The 15,930-nt window shown below is 37.5% G+C and overlaps 1 protein-coding gene across 1 annotated transcript in view; it reads right to left on the reverse strand.

The window, feature by feature from the left end:
* WDR70 (WD repeat domain 70) overlaps positions 1–15,930 on the reverse strand; it is a 278,708-nt gene that overhangs the window by 30,269 nt on the left and 232,509 nt on the right. Inside the window, exons 12-13 of the mRNA XM_005898536.2 lie at positions 14,538–14,622; positions 12,292–12,430 (exon numbers count right to left, since the gene is read on the reverse strand). Coding sequence (XP_005898598.2) covers positions 12,292–12,430; positions 14,538–14,622 — 224 coding nt within the window. The remainder of the gene's footprint in view (positions 1–12,291; positions 12,431–14,537; positions 14,623–15,930) is intronic.

The following is a 15,930-nucleotide window of genomic DNA, read 5'->3' on the forward strand; positions in this document are numbered from 1 at the left end:
TATAAAACACCAAACTCTTGTGTAGAGATGGAAAATAAAAAGTTTCTAATTAATCAAAAGGGAAATACCGAATACTTCTCTTATTTTGAAGGATTATAAATAGAAGTAAAACAGTACACAAACATTTCCTTGAGACTACTGACACCAAGTAGAAGATGCCTTTTAATACAGCATGTTGCAGAGTTGAATGACACTAGAAAATGAATAAACTATTAAACTGAACAAGACCTTCTTTGACTCCTCATTCTTCAGTGATTTATGAAGCCTGAAGGAGGATCTGATAGGCTCTTCATGAGATCAGACCCATCAATCTTAAAGGAAATCAGTCCTGAATATTCACTGAAGGACTGATGCTGAAGTTGAAGCTCCAGTACTTTGGCCACCTGATGCGAAGAACTGACTCCTTAGAAAAGACCCTGATGCTGGTAAAGATGAAAGGCAGGAGGAGAAGGGGATGACAGAGGATGAGATGGTTGGATGGCATCACCGACTCGATGGACTAGAGTTTGAGCAAGCTCCAGGAGTTGGTGTTGGACAGGGTAGCCTGGCATGCTGTAGTCCACGGGGTCACAAAGAGTCGGACACGACTGAGCAACTGAACTGAACTGAAATGAGATCATTGTCAAATAGATAACTATAGGAAAAGACAACTCACTATAGGCTTTGAAACTGGATTCCTACAGTAAACATTATTTCAAAGAAGAGAATGTTGAATAGAAAATCTAAATAACTGCTCCTGAACTAAGAGTCTATTGGTTAAATTTATTAACTGTTCTTTGAAAAGAGACTGGAAATAAGAACAGAAATGAGGTGATAAGCATATCAGAATTTGTCTTCTCTTCTAAGGAAGAATAATGACTGGACTTTTGATAAAATACAGTGACAAATTCCAACAAATAATTTTTACTTCAAAGCAGAGTGTGTTCTACAAAATAGACCCAGGAAACAGATCATACTCATTAACAGTATAACAACTAAAACAAATTATATTCATTAGAGTTTTAGATTACCAGTATTTTAAGCATCCACAGTAAATGTGCTTCCTCTACTGAACTCAAAACATAGCTATTTTTAGTAAGTCTGAAAAAGGATCATCTCAAGTTTTAAAGAAGCAGACAAAATCTGTACTTCTTTCATTGAATCTAAAAGAAAACATATTTATGTTCTAAAATTTCAAATTAATTAGAAAAAACTATTAACAAAAAACAAAAGGAAGAGAAGCTGGCATGGAATAGGCTATGATAGGAAGTCCCAATAAGAATATACTAAAATAAAATATAATAAAAGGTAAAGCAAAATTAACAAATACATGTTCACCAAACACCTACTATGTGCCACTGTTCTAACCCTTTGGAATATAATGTTCTGCCCGATCACATGGCACCAAGGAGCCCCTGTACTCCAATTTGCTCACTGGAGAATCTAGAAATGGTTGAGAAAAGCGTATCAAAGGTAAAACAGAAGTGTTGAGAAAATACAACTCACAAGAAAATGTTAAAATAACAATATCAACTGAGTTTGGTTCACTTAGACAAGAGAAGACAGAACAGTAACTTTATAATCTTCAAGGAAACACAGGATGTTGACCAGCTGTTCTCCAATTCCTTAAGGACCAGAGTAAAGGATGTGGGCTCTAAGCATGAGAATGTAGGCTAAAAGTAAAGGGGAAAAAAAGAGCTGATGGTAATAAGAGTTTTTATAAACAGAAATGAACTCTTCAGGGAGGTTGTAAAATCTTCTGTTAAAAGTCTAATTTTCATTTAAGAGAGCTGAGTCGTAGTTCTCAGGTAGGCAAGAAGATGGGCTCTGGACAACAATATTGAGACACTAAGTGAAAAGAATCTGCCTGCAATGCAGGAGACCCTGGTTTGATTCCTGGGTCAGGAAGATCCTGTGGAGAGGGGATAGGCCACCCACTCCAGTATTCATGGGCTTCCCTGGTGGCTCAGATGGTAAAGAATCTACCTGCAATGTGGGAGACCTGGTTTGATCCCTGGATTGGGAAGATCTCCTGGAGGAAGGCATTGCAACCCACTCCAGTATTCTTGCCTGGAGAATCCCCATGGACAGAAGAGCCTGGCAGGCTACAGTCCAGGGCGTCACAAAGACTTGGACACAACTGAGTAACTAAGCACAAAGCAAAGTCACAACATGCCTGATGCCCCAGCTAATGAAGCAAAAGCCAGCAGCTTTGCCTGTGGCAGTTACATGAAGGGAACTTATCACCAGCATAGGAGAGGGGACTTGCACTAGGACCAAAGAGATTAATTTATTTCCTATAATATGAATGTCCCTGCAAATGTGCGGTGATGTTAGACAATTCCTCCTAGGCACATCTGCTGCAATTTGTACTATTTAATTATTTAAACACTATTTAAACACTGTATTTCATACAGTGCTTTCCATCATTGTTTAATAAAAAAAATTTCCTGGTGCTGGGTGAAATAGAGGGATCACGTTCCACTCAGTCTCTCTCTTTGAATGCAGTTATAAAACCCAGATTTGAAGATTTTGAAAAGTAAATAGGAGTAGGTGGACTGGGAAATTAGTCCAGAACTCAAACTACCACTGAAGCAGCATCAAGTTTACTATTTCCCCCAACTCTGGTACTTCACCCTACCTCCTGGCCCCCTAAAAAAACTGTGATGAACAAAATATCAAAATTTTAAATTAAGACAGCCTCAGTTCAACTTACTTTTCCTTTTGTTTCACTCAATATGGCTTGACATAGCACTGTTACTGTTTCCATTTTTACTTAGAATATTGGAATTTTACTCATCATGATTTTTTTGCATTAATTTTATTTTTTATGTTACATTAAAATGCTAATTTTTTTTGATTACTGAGTTTTTTGATACCTTCTTCTATTTTGTGCTTGAGTCTGACTCTAGTCCTGGCCCTGCCTCAACCTATAGCACATTCTATAACACAAAAATTAGCTCAAAATAAACCACACACCCAAAAAGAACCACAGTAAACCATAAAACTTTTACAAGAAAACACAGAGGAAAATCTGCATGAGCTGGGGTCAGTCAAGGAGTTCCTAGCTATGACAGCAAAACTACATTCTATAAAAGAAGAAAAACTGATAATTTAGACTTTATCAAAATTAATTTCCTTTGAGGGACTCTATTAAGACAAAACAAGCAATAGACCAGGAGAAAATATCCCAAGAACTTGGTATCTAGAATATATAAAAGACTCTCAAAATTAAAAATAAGAAACAAACCTGATTTAAAACTGGGCAAAAGACTTGAACAGGCACTTCACCCAGGATGACACAATCATAGAAAACGAACACATGAAGATATTCAAGTCTCCCACGTTGCAGGCGGATTCTTTACCGACTGAGCCACCAGTCCATGAATGCTGGAGTGGGTAGCCTATCCTTTCTCCAGGGGATCTTCCCGACCCAGGAATTGAACCAGGGTCTCCTGCATTGCAGGCAGATTCTTTACCAGCTGAGCTACCAGGGAAGCCCTCACTGGTCATTAGGAAAACACAAATTATAACTATGATGAGAAAGCATTTCAAATACCTGTTTGAATGTATAAGATAAAAATGTTACAATACAATGTTGGTGAGGATGCAGAGCAAGTAAAAAACACATATACTATTGGTGGGAATCCAAAATAATATTGCTTATCTGAAGGCGGCTTGGAAGTTTCTTATAAAAATAAATATACATTCATCATATGACCCAGCAAGCCTATTAGGTATTTGCCCTGGAGAAATGAAAAATTATGTTCACCCATGAATGACTGTTATTGTTGTGGTTTAGTTGCTAAGTCATGTCCAACTCTTTTGCAACCCCATGGACTTGCAAGTCTTCCAGGTTTCTCTGTCCATGGGATTTCCCAGGCAAGAATACTGGAGTGGGTGTCATTTCCTTCTCCAGGAGATCTTCCTGACCTAGGGATCTAACCGGTGTCTCCTGCATTACAGGCAGATTTTTTAGGGCTGAGCCACCAGGGAAGCCCACAAATGAATGCTTATAACAGCTCTATCCAAAATCTCCCCAAATTAAAAATAATCAAATGTCCTTTAACAGATAAACAAACTGTGCTATATTCATACAGTGGAATACCACCTAGCAATAAAATGTTAACAAGTCAGTGATACGCACAACTGACCTAGGTGAATCTCAAAGGATGCAGCTGAAAGAAGTTGATCTAAAAAGGTTACACACACTATGAGTCCATGTACATGACATTCTTGAAAAGTCAACACTAAAGGGATAAAGAACAGACCAATGAATACCAGGGATAAGGAGCTGAGAGTGGGAGGGGGTGTGAGTGTGCCTGCAGAGGGATGGCACAAAGGAGTGTTTGGGGAGACGGAACTGTTCTGTATCCTGATTGTACTGCTGTGACTACAGGACCCTATAGAGGCCAAAAATCACTTTAAAAATAATAATCAGTACTACTAAACTTGTTCCTTTCATTTTCCTTATGTAAAACATTTTAAGATTTGATAAGGTAGATATTGGGCTTCCCTAGTGGCTCAGCAAGTAAAGAATCCACCTGCAATGCAGGAGACTCAGGTTCAATCCCTGGGTCGGGAAGTTGCCCTGGAGTAGAAAATGGCAACCCACTCCAGTATTCTTGCCTGGGAAATTCCAAGGAGAGACAGCCTGGTGGGCTACAGTCCGTTGCAAATAAGCAGACATGACTGAGCGACTAAACCACCATCACCGCTAAGGTAGACATTAACAGTTAAACCGCCATGAAATTGGTGATTTCTTTCCTTTCTACTCTCATATGCCTACAGATGAACACTCAGCTGCACTCTTTAAATCCTGAGAACTGCTGTGCTGGAACATCCATAGCATAATACTGTTAGGTGCAATGAGAAGTAATTTAATCACACCTTACAGACAGCACAGTGTCCTGTACACTGTGAGTTAACTTAGCAGGAGATTCCAGCTGAGTTTCAGTCACTGTTTAAATTGAACTCTGGTTTGTATGCTGCCTCCTTCAGGAAATTTCAAGAAAGGGTTTAGTAAGTCAAATCACAAAAGAAGTAAAATCGCAGTATTGTTTTTCCATTCTAGCCCAATGGCATCTCTTTTCATCGCTAATTAAAGTGGCCCTGACTGATCACTGTGCTTTACCGTAAAGCACTACCACAGTTACCAGGCTGGAAGTTAGCTCAGGACCCGGGAAAAAGGCAGTACTAGAAAAAGAACCATGTAATTGCTGTGCTGGCAAACCGACACTGAAACTCCATCATCCTCTATTTACTCCTGGGTTCCCTACAAATATGAATATACCTCAGGAGGCCGGGAAATACACAGTGCACACACACCCTTTTCTGTTCCCAGTGAGCAAATGCTCAATGAACCTAGGTTGAGTATACTGTCATATCATTTGGCAATGGCAGAAGAGACACATTTTACTAAATACAAACATACTGATCAGGATCCATCTAGAATTTACATTGTTTAATCTTCCCAAGAAAGTGAATTTCATTAAGCTGATATTGCTTTACTCAAAATAATACATAATTCAAAGCAACTGCTATTTCCTAGCCAACCAAGCAGCCTGATTGCTCTTTAATAAAAATCAGATAATGGAAAGCTAGTTTAACTCAGAGCCCATTTTTTTCCATTCCCTTGTGCTTCATATTAAAAAAGGTTTCACTGTATTTTAGAAAGCAGATAAATGCCAAATATAGTCTTTCTTTCATTTTCAGTTGGCATTTTAACTGCCTATCGCTCAAGTTCCCTCTGTGTACTATTTTCCTTAAGTTCCTGATTGGGCAAAGAGACTGCTTGACTTGTCTATTTCTAGAAAACATTTAAAGAGGTGTGATTCGGCCCGAGCTGGGACTAATAAGACAGATCATTAGTCTATTCCCAGTACAAATTGGAAGAACAGAGGAGTTCTTCAGCTCCTTCAGAGACAAGCGTTCACAGGTACAGCTTCATTAATTCATTAAATTCGGAGTAAATTCCCAGACTAGCTATATCTGTATTCAAATACGAGAACAAACACACATTCCAAAGCCAATTCTGAGGACTCCCTGGAATATCCATTCATTTGAATGGCCTTTCTGCTCTCCTTCACATGTACAAATAACATGGGGTAACTGCAGTGTGAAGAGTCAGCATGTCCCTTACACTTAATAAGACAAACAGCTAGATTCATGAAGGGCCTATTACTTCATGGCCCCATTATATCCATTTATCTCTCTTCAATCTCTTTGGATTTAAGAAAACAATATTCTTTTCTAATAAGAACACAAAAACTTTTATATGAAATGGAAGTGGTAATCCTTTCATTTTATATGTTACATGTCATATTATATATTAGCACATATAGCAATTTTTTGGACATCAAAATGTATTCATGTAAATGTCATATTTGGTATAGTCTATGGGTAATATGATAAGATATGATACCTTCTCAGTGATCCCTTCTATATTATTATACTACTTTTATAACCAGAAAAACTCAAAATAAAGCTAATCTGAGGTTTCCCTGGTGGCTCAATGGTGAAGAATCTGCCTGTCAATGCATGAGATAAGGGTTCGATCCCTGATCTGGAAAGATCCCACATGTCACGGAGCAACTAAGCCCATGTGCCGTATCTACTGAGCCTGTGCTCTAACGTCAGGGAGCTGCAGGTACTGAAGCTGGCGCCCTAGAGCCTGTGCTCTGCAACGGGGGAAGCCACTGCAATAAGAAGTCCACGCACCCACCGCAACTAGAGAGGAGCCCCCGCTCCCCACTTGCCAGCAACAAAGATCCAGCACAGCCAAAAATAAATAAATAATATTAAAAAAAAAAAGAAAAGGCTAATCTGATATAGTCCTCATTGCAATGTATATAGGAAGAATGTATGTACACATCAAGAATCAGATCTTACAAGGTGAAGAAAAATAATGTGAATGCAAGTTCTCTTCAGAACTTCACCTAAATTAAAGAAGGAAACACAGTTGGTATTTTTATGGAAACTTTTGTTTTCTTAAAGCAAACTTTTTTTTTTTTACACAATATGGACCTTACCTTCTTATGCAGTAGGCTATCTTTATAAGTCAGATAAATAGGTCTGAAATAAGAAACTTTCCCATCTTTTGGTAAATATATAAACTATTACTTAATAATTAACATATTTTTAACAATAATCATGTATTTTGCAACCATGATAATTAAGGGGTAGAGACAATAGCCTGTAGATAGGTAGGCATTAAGTAAGTAAGTGTGTAGAATCCAAATTTCATCCCTCCGAGGAAAAGATTCCAGAGAACAAACAAGGGTAGAAAGAAACAAAACTCTACGATAATCCTTGTTCTTTGCCATCTGGTCTCTTCAATGATTAAAAAATTTTCCTAAAGATAATCAAATATTCTTTCAGTTCAGTTCAGTTCAGTCGCTCAGTCATGTCCGACTCTTTGCCACCCCATGAATCGCGGCACGCCAGGCCTCTCTGTCCATCACCAACTCCCGGAGCTTATTTAAACGCATGTCCGTCGAGTCGGGTGATGCCATCCAGCCATCTCATCCTCTGTCGTCCCCTTCTCCTCCTGCCCCCAATCCCTCCCAGCATGAGGGTCTTTTCCAATGAGTCAACTCTTTAAATAATCACAAATGAATTTTTGTCTTCCTTAAAAGACCTTTACTATAATCTTTCTTATACAGGTACTAGGATTCTCAATCAACTTTGAAATGCCTAAGGCAGTCTAGTTGAAAATGCCAAATCAAATTTCTCTAACCTTCCCTTCTGTTCAGCAGCCAAATGCTAGCTCAGCTGTGCTAGATGCTATAGCTATGTTTTAAAAACAAAGGTTTAGTTTTTCTCCTTCTTTTCCTCACTTTGTTCGGTCAGCATTCACAGACATTGAGGTTCCTCAAAAAAAGACTTAAGCAAACAAACAAACTAGAAGAAAAGTCAGGATCAAGTGGGAAATTTCTTTTTTCCTCCTTACTTAAGGGAAGTAAGTATCTCTTAAATTACTGTCCAAAGTAACTGAGGAAAAGAGGCCCCATTTCAATAATGCCAGGTCAAACCAGCTTTATTTCACTATGCTTGGGTGAAAGAGTGTCAGTGGGAATATGCCAGCACAATTGCATACACCATGTCCCTTGATTTGTTTATAAGGAAATTCTATTAGTTATTCTGCAACAAAGTATAGTTTGATGAAAAATCACTAAGCTAATAGTTTAAAATGTATTTCAAAGCATTTCCCGAAATACTTGGAACTTTGAAAAGACAAAATTTCCTGTTTCTTCTAAATGTAATTACTTAAAAAAAAAATGATAGGTCATCTCAAATTACATTTTGTCCATCCCTTTTCTCCAATGCTTTTCCCTCACATAAAATGGAGTAATGAACGCTGTTTACACAATATATAAAAACTCTTGGGTCCCCTCTCACACAAACACAAAAGCAAGCTTATAAACTTAAGATCAAATTATATTCTGGAATTTATCTTAAAAAAGAGGCTATGCACATTATTCAAATTACAAAGAATTAGATGATAAATGAGGATATGCATTTTTTTCAACTTGAAGAAACAAAATTAGACGACAAAGGAAACATCTAAAAATAATTTCAGAACTGTAAAATGTCTACAAACAGCACAGAGTAAAATTAGTAAATATTAGACATTTGTCCTCTGCTAGTTGAAGAGTGTTGATATTCTCTACACTGAACAGAGAAAGAAAATTTTTCAAAAAATATGACAATGCAGTGTGTAACTAAAACATTTTTTAAAAATTTGTTTCAAAAATAAATATGGAAAATATAATTGTTATATTTTTTAAAGTTATTTACTGTGAAGATTACAGGGCAGTTTTTAGTTATTAGGAAATTAATTATACAGATTAACATTCTCTAACTGAAAACAGTGTTTGGTTCCCTATATACATTGTGTGCTTGGCAGTCCAGTATATAACTATCTAGGGATTTATTTAGTTTTTAAAAAGACTGTGAGAAAATCATACTTCATGGAAGTAAATGGCTTCAGGACAGACCTAACACAACCACTGCCTGTGCCAGGTCAAAAAAGCAAACAACTAAATGCTGATGTTAAGAATATGAGATGCTGTCTTCTATCTAAATTAAAATTCGATAGAGTAATAAGTACCTTATTTTACCAGTGTGTGGCATTTCCAAAGAAATGACAATTCTGGTGTTTTTGTTCTTTAATAGTTATATTGACATTCCTTACAACAGGGATTTGAGAACCAGGTTTTTATTTATTTTATTAAATTAATTTTTATTGGAGTATAGTTGCTTTACAATGTTATGTTAGTTTCTGCTGTACAGCAAAGTGAATCAGCTATCTGTATACATATACATATATACTCTCTTTTTTGGATTTCCTTCCAATTTCAGTCACCACAGAGCACTTCAGAGTTAGAGCTATATAGCAGGTTGTCATTAGTTATCTATTTTATACATGGTAGTGTTACATGTCAATCTCAATTTCCCAATTCATTCCACCCCCTCAACATCATGGTATCCATACCTGGCTTTTAATGACAAAAATACAATTAAATAAAAGAGGTGGGTTTTGGCCCCTCTAGCAAAGTGTCCAGCATCTTTATCCAATCCAAAGAATGAATTTGTTTATGTTCTTACATTCCAAGAAGATTTAAAACTTGAGAAAAAAGATCAAAGGGGCAGTTTAAAGTCCCTTTATCAGACCATTTTACAATATAAACAGAAAACAATGCTGTCTGATGTTAACAACCAGAAAAAAAAAAAAACAGACAAATCCTAAATCAATAATTTAAAAGGCCACTTTAATGTGTATGGTTTTGTCCCTATTTGAAGCTCTCTCTTCATCCGTCTATTAAAATGGATCTCAAAATCTGTTATCTGACTTTCTGAAGATAATTCAATATATGGTAAATTCTATTTCCTTGATGAACTCACTCTTCTGTTTGTTTCTTTTCACTTGCTCATCCCTGAAATGCTCTGGTTTCCCAGGGCTCATCTCCTCTGACCTTTATGCCCTTTTCTGTGATCAAACTAATCAGCAACCAACATTTCAAGTGTGAACCATAAATACTTCTCCCCAAAACTGTGCTTTCTTTCTTCGAAAGCACCAAAGTTATCTACTCATGTGTCTACTGAACATCTCTACCCAGACATCCTAAAGGTGCTTTAAATTCAACATACCACCGACAGACTCAGTGTCTTTATTCTAAAACCTTTTTTTTAAATCATAGGGAACACCGACCCAGTCTCCTAAATTACTATATTACTATAAATAAATACTATATCTTGGAAATCTCACCTTCACACTTCAATAAAAATTAACTTCTAAAACCTGGTTCTGTTATTCCTTTGCTAAAAAAAAAAAAGGCCATAAGATAAAGTCACTTTCTTATCATGGTATACAAGGTCAGTTTACCTTTCCATCTCCAGATATTTCTCTCCTGCCTTACTCCTCAAAGACACACCTGCGGTCTACAACATGCATTACTCGCACTTCCCAGGTACACCACTCACTCATTCGATAAACAAGCGCAATCTATGTGCTAGGCCTGTTCTAAGCACTGGGGTTTGCAGTGAACAAAACAGACAAAGTTTCTGCCCTCATGGGCTTACATCCTGGTGGAAGCAGACAGACAAAAAACAAATATATAATAGGTGAAGTGGTGGTAAGTGCTATGGAGAAAAAGATCTAGCTAGAAAAGCAATTCAGAGCAACACAACAAACAGCATGATCTGTAAACTTAAGACATCCAATCCACATGTCTTTAAAAGTATAATCGTACTTCTATATCCCTTAATTTATTTACATTTACATTTAAATTTTATTTTAAAAATATAACCCCATGAATAATATTGAGAGGTATAGTCATTGAGAGCCATTAAAAAAATAAACATCTTAATAATCATAATAATTTCATATTTTGAGATTAAAGTTGAAGACTTAATTAAATTAAGACTTCATTTAAGTCCAGGTTCGATGCATGAGACAAGGCGCCCAGGGCCGGTGCACTGGGACGACCCTGAGGGATGAGATGGGGAGGGAGGTGGGAAGGGGGTTCAGGATGGGGGACACATGTACACCCATGGCTGATTCATGTCAATGCATGGCAAAAACCACTACAATACTGTAAAGTAATTAGCCTCCAATTAAAATAAATAAATAAAATTTTTTTAAAAAGAGTGTTTTTCTTTGATTCCAGTGTTTCAGTTGGCTTCAGGATGCACCCCAACAAAGTATTATTTGTGCTGGCCTATTTCGAATTATGTCATGAGATTAGAATAAACTTAGGCACTCATCTAGAATTAGTCTCATTGTCAGTTCACTGTCTCTAACTAACTCAAATTTAGGGCCTACAATTTAAGCCTCCACAGTAATACTACAATATTAGAGATAGGAATTTTTAGCTGGCGATTTAAAAACAGTGGTCCGATGGTCTGAATCATGTAAGTACATGGTATGTCTCAACTGTTTACAACGAGCTGAAACAACTGGAGAAACCTATAGAAGAGCAATGCTTAAGACAGAGGATATTATGAAAAGGATCTGATAGTGAGCCAAAGAAAATCCACACAGACATTAATCAGCCTGTTTTGTACTCAAAAAATAACAATGATTTGCCTTCCCATCTAAATAATAATACATACTTTAAAAGACTTTAAAGGAACTCAGATTTTCTTCTGGGAATCTTCACTATTACTGTATTACATACGTCTCCAGTCTCTAAATATCAATGAATGAATGAATGCCTGCATGCCCACGTGGTGGTGTTTTACTACTTACATACATATGTAAAGAAACTTAAGGGGGTGGGGATTTGGTAGTTAAATCTGAAATGTTTTAAACTTCCAATAACTAAACAGAAATTAAACTCAGTGGAAGCCACACCTTACCTCAATGACAACTCTGACAAGGAAAATTCTGAAAAAGACTTCAAATAATGATATGCTTCATCACATTCTGAGGGTATAACTTTTCACTCTGTCCATAATCCCTGAATCCTTATAAACACGCACACTGTGGGAAGCTTCTTTCTGTATGCTACATGACGATCTGCCTCTCCTCTCCTGAAATTGGTTGGTAGAGAGGGTAAACATCCCAGGCGCAGCTGAAATTCTGACTATGGTGTGCACCCATAGGAAATACTGGGTCAGGAACGGGGAAAGTGTAGGTAAGCCACTCTGCAATGTGCTCACTAATAATTCCTGTATTGGAGAAAAAAAAGCAGCTACCACTGCACTGGAAGGGCAAGAGCTTATGTTCTGTTTCAAAACCAATACCAAAGATGGCTAAGAGGCAAGCTTCACTTTCTTCCCAAGGCTGGGAGGAAAGAAAATACATACCGCATCTGTGATGTCTATTTCATACACCCTTTGGAAAGTCCTGCGCTCGAAGAAAACAAGTTTGCCACTGCCACATCCTCTTTGAACAGATGTCCCAGTGACTATGAGTTTATCATCTGGACTGAAACAGCAGTCAGTCCTACAGACAACAGAAGTTTATAAGGTTAGGATTATGACCCCACAACAAAGCAGCAGCAATGAGTGAGCTAAATAAAACATAAACAACATCACTGTAATAAGAGACAACTCTTATACAGGGTTTATAATACATCAGGCACTTACATTAATATCCCCATTTTACTGATGAGGAAACTGAGGCGGAAAGAAGTTAAATGAATCTTGTCCAAGATCACAAAAGAAAGTGGTGCAGCTGGGGTTTGAATTTAGTCTGACTCCAGAATCTGTGCTCTAATTTCTAAATATTATAATATCTTTTACTGTAAATAGAGTGTGGGAAAAAACTCAATATTGACATTGATCCTGTCTATACACAACTAATGTCTAAGTGGTGATGATTTTGACCAGTTTGAGAACTATTTTCATTAGCACTACCTCTCACATAATTTGAGTTTTGTCAAGTCAAGCACCGAGCAATGAGGAGCAGCCTGCACCACTGGAACCTAACTGATGGCTATGATTCAACGGCTCTTGAGGATGACAGGTCCAGCCATCTGACTGTGAATAAGACATGAGACCTAAGACATGAGCCAAAGACATTATGCAGTTAGCATTACTTGTAGCAGGCACTAGGCTCAAAACATTCATATTGGCTATAAATTCATGTTTGTTTGTCCATCTGTTTGTTTTAACAGATAAACACCATGGGCCACAGGCCATGTTGGAGTTAGTGCTCTGATATTATACAGCTTCCTCCATTTGCTGCTTCTATTACCATTGTGCTCTCCTTGCTGGTCATCATTTAATACAGATGTGAAATTTTATTTCAACCAAAATAGAAAATTTTGCTTAGGTACCAACTGTGGGACTTAGAGATCAAATCCCAACCTCAGCTGCTTTCAGAAAAATCTTTAAAGCTTCAGTTATCAACTTAGCAGAATGGAGATTACAGTGTTCACCTACCCAGAGCAAGACAGTCTGAATAATGGAAGGTTACCAAATTATTGATTGGAACGGTGATAAGAAAAATTGAGGAAATAATATATAAAGGTTCAGTAACTATGAAAAATTGCTTTCATGGTTGTTGTTGTTCAGTCACTAAGTCATGTCTGGTTGTTTGAGATCGCATGGCCTGCAGCACGCTAGGCTTCTCTGTCCTTCACTATCTCCCAGAGTTTGCTCAGACTCATGTCCATGGAGTCAGTGATGCTATCCAACCATCTTGTCCTCTGTCACCCATTTCTCCTCTTGACCTCAATCTTTCCCAGCATCAGGGTCTTTTCCAATGAATCAGCTCTTCACATCAGGTGGCCAAAATAATGGAGCTTCATCTTTAGCATCAGTCTTTCTAATGAATATTCAGGGTTGATTTCCTTTAGGATTGACTGACTTGATCTCCTTGCAGTCCAAAGGACTCTCAAGAGTCTTCTCCAGCACCACAGTTCAAAAGCATCGATTCTTTGGTGCTCAGCCTTCTTTATGGTCCAACTCTTATATCCATATATGACTACTGGAAAAACCACAGCTTTGACTAGATGGACCTTTGTCAGCAAAGTGATGTCTCTGCTTTTTAATATGCTGCCTAGGTCTGTCATAGTTTTTCTTCCAAGGAGCAAGCAACTTTTAATTTCATGGCTGCAGTCATTGTCTGCAGCGATTTTGGAGCCCCCCAAAATAAAATCTGTCACTGTTTCTACTTTTTCCCCATCTATTTGCCATGAAATGATGGGACCAGATGCCATGATTTTAGTTTTTTGAATGTTTAATGGTATGAGGATTCAAATTTTAAAATAAAGACAGGCCTACTCTGTCATTTATACACTATCAAAAGAACAATCCTTGAAAATGTTTTTACTATCTCAAGACCCTATGTGTGCACACAATGTATATATTCACACACACAAACACATGAACATATATCATTTCAACTTCAAAAATAAAATCTTATATTCTGAAGAACGTACAAAATGAAAGGAAAAATAAAATGCATCTTTCAAAAAACCTATTTCAATCACTCTCTAGTCCCTATTCTAGATGATCTAAGACATATACTATAAATTAACATAAAGATGAAGAAGTTACTTTACAATTCTCCTGTGCTTATCAAATATTAAAAATATGCTACTTACATTGGGAACATTGTGGGAAGACCTGAGGCAGAAAAGAGTGGCTTATTAAACTGTCGGATGTCCCATAGTTTTAATGTATCATCACCTGATAAAGGAATGAGAAAAAAAGACAGAAAATAAATTTTGCAAAAACAAACAAACAAAAAAGAACCAGTTCCATGTTTAGAATTTGCTAAACTTAGTATATAACTTTAAGAATAGGACGGATGAGAGGAGGTGGGGGAAGGAGGGAGGGAGGGAGAGAGAAAGGAAAGAGGCAGGAGGGAAGGAAGAAGGAAGCAGATGCACATAACATGTTTTACTGTTTAACTGGGGAGCCTGAGAACAGTAGAAAGGTACAGGATAATGAACTAGCCTCCTAGAAGTTACTTTCCAGATTGATGTAGCATCTGTAGGCTAGGAGGAACCCTGGAGAATCTCTAAAGAGTGACTGTCTGCAGAGCAGATGGTAGTTTCCCTGTGGTGTATTTGTGCAAAACTTGACTTCTTAAGAAGATATTAATTTAACAACCATCAGGACTGAAAATAGTGCAATTCACAACAGATTCTTTTTCCCACTTGTGTGTGGGTGAAAATATCCATTAACATTAATGAGGGTGAGCCACGTGATTCTGTTCCCTGCAGGGTAACTCAATCTCTGTCTCTCATTCTTCACCTTGCTGGGGAGTACAGCTTTTCCAAGCCATTTAAAATATAATGAATATTCTTTAAAGAATCACTTTTGAAATATTTCTATAAGGCTACTAACTAATTCCTGTCCATAATGAAAGCCAGAACTCTTATAAGTAATACCTTTGCTGTTCTTGCTCCCCAGTGTCCACAGCTGAGACCTGCCTCCATCCCTGGGGTCCAATAAGGAATTAGTATCAGATGCAAGTGAGGTGAGTGGAGAGTTCAATAGAAAATCCCCATTCTCTCTCCTGTGACCCTGCCTCTGAAATCCAACTTTTGGCAGGTGCACTAATCCACAACTGGCTGGATTAGAGACCTGCTTATACTGGAAGAACGTTTTTGCTTTCAGCCTTTTTAAAAAAGCTTACCCATCCTCACAATCCTCAAACAAAAAGAAAACATTAATCTGTATTAAACAGTTTAGCTAGCCTGGCAGGTTCTGAAGCTAGCAGGAGCACCTCACGACACCCTGGGGACTTTGCTGAACAGAGAAATGTCCATCTGGCATATTCTATACATCCAGGAAAGAAAATGATGGACTACAGCAGACATGTTCTGCTGATGACATGTTACCCAATAGCTAGTATAGGATGGAAGGGGAAAGGAAAATTATCACTAAAATGTCTTTGACTGAAATGGAATTAATCTCATACTTCTAAGGCAGTAATAGCCAACTGGGTAGGGCTGACCTATTTCAAACCCTACAGGAAGAATTTTTAAA

The sequence above is a fragment of the Bos mutus genome, chromosome 20, assembly GCF_027580195.1.
Source record: "Bos mutus isolate GX-2022 chromosome 20, NWIPB_WYAK_1.1, whole genome shotgun sequence".
Lineage (NCBI taxonomy): Eukaryota > Metazoa > Chordata > Mammalia > Artiodactyla > Bovidae > Bos > Bos mutus.